This window comes from Taudactylus pleione, unplaced genomic scaffold (genome assembly GCF_031769625.1).
Source record: "Taudactylus pleione unplaced genomic scaffold, aTauple2 ptg000198l, whole genome shotgun sequence".
In the NCBI taxonomy this organism is placed as follows: domain Eukaryota; kingdom Metazoa; phylum Chordata; class Amphibia; order Anura; family Myobatrachidae; genus Taudactylus; species Taudactylus pleione.
In genome coordinates this window covers 12,890,185-12,896,184 of record NW_028284600.1, presented here as the reverse complement: position 1 = coordinate 12,896,184, position 6,000 = coordinate 12,890,185, and the positions used below count along the sequence as shown (strand labels likewise).

The 6,000-nt window shown below is 44.8% G+C and overlaps 1 protein-coding gene across 4 annotated transcripts in view; it reads right to left on the bottom strand.

Moving 5' to 3' along the window:
* Nucleotides 1–333: 333 nt before the first annotated feature.
* Nucleotides 334–6,000, bottom strand: part of LOC148518874 (protein FRA10AC1) — a 53,062-nt gene continuing 47,395 nt past the window's right edge. For all 4 annotated transcript variants that reach the window (XM_088476983.1, XM_088476981.1, XM_088476980.1 and 1 more), the window contains 3 exons: nucleotides 4,876–4,914; nucleotides 555–642; nucleotides 334–415 (listed from right to left, as the gene is read on the bottom strand). In XM_088476983.1, the coding sequence (XP_088333109.1) occupies nucleotides 373–415; nucleotides 555–642; nucleotides 4,876–4,914 (170 nt within the window). In that variant the 3' untranslated portion in view covers nucleotides 334–372. The remainder of the gene's footprint in view (nucleotides 416–554; nucleotides 643–4,875; nucleotides 4,915–6,000) is intronic.

Sequence of the window (6,000 nt, the reverse complement as noted above, 5' to 3'; positions counted from 1 at the left end):
CTAAGCAGTGTTAGGAGACAGAGTGAAAAGTGATAAGGTACCAGCCAATCAGCTCCTAACTGCCATCTCACAGGCTGTGTTTGAAAAATGACAGTTAGGAGCTGATTGGCTGGTACCTTATCACTTTTCACTCTGTCTCCTAACACTGATTAGTAAATAGACCTATAAATCTCAGTACTCACCTGAATATGAGCGGTTATGATACGCACCCCACCCCGATCTCTCTGCATCTCTCTCACACTCACCTGAAGGGATAAATAGGTACTAGAACGCATCTGTCATCATTACTCACTCATACACCTGACAAAACCAAAAAATAGTGAGTACAGAAGATTAAAAAAATAGAACTTTAATAAGATCACTGGGATAAATCTACAGAAACATATCCTGAAAGTACTCATCAAATTCTTCTTCCCTGCAATGAGAAAACAAATGCACTGTAATAATAATACATGCAGAACACATATGACACACACCATTTCTACTAGCAAAATAATACAAATATACAGAAAAAAAAAAAAAAAAAGTGTTTTGCAGATAGTGTGGTAACCGACCTGGTTTTCTCATCTGTCTCTTGTTGGGGGCCTTTCCAGATGTTGTCATTGGATGTACTACCCTCATCTTCCTTATCATCATCTGTGTCTGCAGAACAAAGCATATAAATACAGCAATCCAAGTCAGAGGATACACAGCAACCCTGGTTACATTTTACAGGAACCCTAAAGCCAAAAATGAAAACCCACAGATAAGAACCGTGAGGGTAAAACACAAAGGCCCTCATTCAGAGCCGTACGCTCTGAGCAGAGCGCACGCTCTGAATGAGGGCCGGGCTCCATTTTCATGGAGCGTCCTCCTGGACGCTCGTATAGCTGTGGGTCACCACCCACAGGCTATACGAGCGTGCATTGTGATGGTCGCGATGGTCGAGACCATCGCGACCATCGAATTTGCGAGCCGGAGCCTGCGGTTGAGGTTTTCAACCGCAAGCTCCGGAGTGATTTTGGCTCTATCAGAGCCAAAATCCACTCCCACTGACATCACTAGTGATGTCAGTGGGCCGGCTTTTGACGGGAGGCGTTCCCGTGGGAACGCCTCCGTCAGGGAGGCACGCCCCTGGCACGCCCACCAAAGGGGGCGTGCTGTCAATCAACATTGACAGCACGCCCCCTTTGATCGGACACAACGAGCGAAGGACTTTCCTTCGCTCGTCGCGTCTGGCGCATGCGCACGACGGAGCTCCCTCCGTCGTGCGCATGCTCAGTCCATAACATCGACCCACTTGCGAGCGGACAGCCGCTCGTGAGTGGGTCTGAATCAGGCCCAAAGTTCAGTGTTAACCAGACATTCACCTACAGCTCTGTCGGAGTAAAGTATTGCCTCCTTACGCCATTACAGGCAGCTGAAGCCGTCCCACCTATGACAATGTCCTAAACGGTTCTAATAGAGGTCAAAAAGCTGAGACTCCATTCATTTGAGATGCTGTGACATCACTAGCCCTCACCCTTTGATGTGTCAGCCAATCCAGAGAGAGCTTTCCTGAAGTGCAAGTTTACACCTTGGGACAGATGGTGATTATAATGTACACTAGATGATGGAAGGTGATGTCTGGTTTCACACAGACTATGCTCAGGAACAGAGTATGTGGACTCATTTCACTCATATGTCCACTTATTACTCCTCTGTAACTAGGGTATAGTAGGGGATTCCCATGCAGGCAAAGTGAGGGTTGTACAGATTAGAGATTTTGTAAAGTACATGTTGCATTTAGTCTAGGGTGGCTCTAGTGCACACTGATGATGATAACGAAGACTAGTGGCACAACAGGAGATGAATACACCTGTAAGTAATGGTGAATTTATTTTCGTTCACACAATGCACCTGATTTCTGTCCAAATCTGCACCAGACCATTTGTCTCTGCAACGTTAAGCTTTCTCCTAACAACTGCACAACAGGATGGGTTGGGTACGGGATGCTTGCGCTCAGGATCCCGGCTGTCATAAACCCGATGCCGACATCCCGACTGGGATAGGATACCGACACCTACAGGTAAGTATCCTAACCCTTCTCACCACAGCCTAACCCTAAACCCCCCCCCCCCACAACCTAACCCTACCCACCCCCCCCCCTTTCCCGAGGCCTAACTCTAACCTCCCCCTAACCCAAATACTTACTGTCAGGATGCCGATGGTGGGGATTCTGGCACCGGCATCCCGACAGCCGGGATATGAAGTACATCCCAACAGGGTGCCCTTAGCTGAGCAACAACACTCTATGGAAGAGCTTTCATAGGGCTAAGGGCGCCATCATCTGGAGCCGCAGCTCTCACCAAACCTCTACCTCGGGTAGCCACACCTAGTTTATATTTTTAACCAAATCTACCCCTATTTATAGCAAACGATGTCCAAGAGGTCTGTTGTTGGCAGATAAGTGTCCTTTCATCTATTAAACTGGGATGAAACAAGATGGGTGGGAGGTACGTATGAGGGACGAGGTAAGAGAAAGGTTTTAGTAAGAAAGGGGTCTCTTCAGGTGTAATGCTGTATAGACTGGAAGAAGGTTGGACTTGGCAAAAGAATGGGGGCATGATGGGGGAAATCTTGGATTTGGGTGTGGGAGGAATCACATAATATGCAAATACGCCAACACTATGTAGAAGAGAAGACTTCTGGCAGATGAGTAACCCTCTTTTTTTCATTGTCCAATCTCTAAGATACTCCTTATACTGAGCGGAAAATCCTAACCTGCATCCATAGGTGCCAGAACAGGGGGAGGCAAGGGGGCCACTTTTGAGAGAGGTGCCAGGGGCACGCTGAGTGCACTGCATTATTGAGAGCGGAGTAAGTCCTAGGAGACACCACAAAAAGGGTGGTGATAGATCCCCTTCAGTAAATGTACCCCGACGTCATCATTCACTATCCACGTGGACATCTATTGGGAATAGTAACCAGTGGAAAGCGAAGCGAGCCACCATGCCCGAAGCGTGGCGAGCCCGCGAGAGTACATATGTCTACTGTTGGTGGCCAGATACTACATTTGAGAGAAAATAACAGCGCTTTAAGGGCACAGAACCGCACTTCCGCCCTCACGTCCAGGTACATTAACTGAAGGGGATATATACACAACCACACAAAAGGTCAGAGAGGCATGTGCTGAGCTGCGATTGGTGGAGCTCATGCTTCTCTGACCCATGAAGTAGATCAGCAGCAGCAGCCTCATGGGAGAGATGCATCAGAGCCAGGCAGCAGTTCCTGCTGGGAATGTGTTTGCTGAATGCTAAGGAAAGATGGAGCCCCTGTAATGAACAGAAGCAGTAAGGTAGTTACTATGATGGATACACATATACACCTGTATGTAACATGGATAAAGTTTAGGGAAAACTATTTTGCATATTTGTTTATTTTTTACCATATTTGTCAACTCACAATACTGTACACACTACTGACACCTCCTATAGTATTAGAACTTTTTTGTTGTTGGTTTTTGGCCATTATAAGGTGCAGCCTGAGCACTACACACCCCCTCTGGGTGTGTAGTGGTGTCTGATAATAATTCCCATGTGTGGCATGAACGCTGTGTGTACTGCACCTATTGTGCTAAACGTATTGCATCATTAGCTGTTGTATGAATTGCTGGATAGGAGGGATTGGGAGTCCCTATGTCTGTATTTGGGTGGAGCCTGGCGTTGTAGTCACTATACGTGCGTGGTCATGTCTGTACATAAGGCGGCCAGATGGAGCAAAGTTTGTGGCGTTTGATATGTATATATGTTTTTCAACCTTGAATTGTTTTTCTTGGTTTATACTAGGGATGTGCAGGCTCGGATAGGTTCGAGTTTGCACGTGGAGTTCGGATTTTTCCCTCCAAAAAAACGGAACTCAGAACGAGGCAAAACGTCATCTTACATGGACGAACATCATCATTCCTGGACAAAAGACCAGGAATGATGATGTTCGTCCATGTAAGATGACGTTTTGCCTCGTTCTGAGTTCCGTTTTTTTGGAGGGAAAAATCCGAACTCCACGTGCAAACTCGAACCTATCCGAGCCTGCACATCCCTAGTTTATACCTACAGAGTACTTGCAGTGGCGTGTGTGTGCACCCTATTAAGTGCGAGTAGGGTCCTGCGAGCCAGTCTCATTGCGAACTCGCATTGCATGATGGTCTCTGTAGTCCTAGAGCGAGGCTCAGTGCACTGTAGTGATAAGCTCCTAAGCTTATGGGAAACTACAACTCCCGGCAACACGTGGGTAACCATTCTCCTCTCCCGGTGCTGGTTAGATAAATTGTCTGTATGGGACACGTGTTTGGCTGCATGTGTTCCCGGAGCTGTGCGGTAGTGTTGTGTCTGTGAGTGAGGAGACTGGAAGAGAGCAGTGATGTCCGCATACAGAGGCCAAGTCAGCAAAGACAGAGACCCCTCAGGCTTACTGATCTGACGGGTTACTCCAGCTGCCCCTGAGGGAGCGACATTCAGCAATTTAGGGGCACCAAAGTGAAATTATATCTTGCCCCCCAACATACCTAAAAACATTGTGATGCCCCTGCCTGCACCAAAGGCAAAAGTCTGACTGTCGTTGCCAAAAATGGATCGACAATGGCCTTTGTCATGCTCTGAACGCCACTGACAAACAATGTTGAAATTAAATTTAAATAGCATTTCCCAGAAGTATGTGCTCTTGAATAGGAGTCATCTATTTACGCTATTAAATAAAACAAACCCTGTATTCCTATCCTTTGTTTTACATATTAATCTCTGCTTGATCTGTAATTGAAAATCCAACTTACGAAAAAATAAACAAATCATTTCCCGCCAATAATCTCTGAGTTTTCCATAAAGACTTGAGGTATATCAGCATAAATTATAATGAGCGTACCGCCATCACTGGAATCTTCATGTCTGGCTGAAGACGTGTCTGGGGAAAGAAAACAACATACAGACTCTGATAAATGACCTGGGTTTATTTCCAGGCAACAAATGTGAATAGACACGTTATGACCAGCTGGTAATGTTGCTCGGATACAAGTTTTGCATTTCCGCCATAGAAGTCACATTTTTCATGAAAGTTGGAAATAAGATTATTGTACCTACAATGTTGCACTACAAATGACTTCTAAGTTATGGTGACTTGTGTGCCAGATGGAACGAACGTACACAACATGAAATATAAAAGGACACACTAATAAATGCTAAAATAGAGCAAGTCAAGATATTTCTGTATACAAAGCTGTTGCACAAATTGTTTTATAAAAAACATACAACCAAATGACTAGCTACAATATTTTATTATTAGATATAGATATATCTATATATATATATATATCTATCTATCTCTATATCTATATCTCTATCTATATCAAAAGAGAAATATGCCCGCGCTCTGTTTTACCCATATCATACATGGTACCAGCAGCATGGCAATATTAATGCCATATACAGTCAGGTCCATAAATATTGGGACACTGACAGAATTTTGAGATTTTGGCCTCTATTCACCACCACAATGACTATGAAATGAAACAAACAAGATGTGATTTAACTGCAGACTTTCAGATTTAATTTGAGGGTAATTACATCCAAATCAGGTGAACGGTGTAGAAATTACAACGGTTTCTATATGTGCCTCCCACTTTTTAAGGGGCCAAAAGTAATGGGACAAACTAAACAATCCTAAATCTAACTTTCACTTTTTAATACTTTGTTGCAAATCCTTTACAGACAATTACAGCCTGAAGTCTGGAACGCATAGACATCACCAGACGCTGGGTTTCATCCCTGGTGATGCTCTGCCAGGCCTCTACTGCACATGTCTTCAGTTCCTGCTTGTTCTTGGGGTATTTTCCCTTCAGTTTTGTCTTCATCAAGTGAAATGCATGCTCAATCGGATTCAGGTCAGGGGATTGACTTGGCCATTGCATAACATTCCACTTTTTAGCCTTACAAAACTCTTTGGTTGCTTTTGCAGCATACTTCGGGTCATTGTCCATCTGCACTGTGAAGC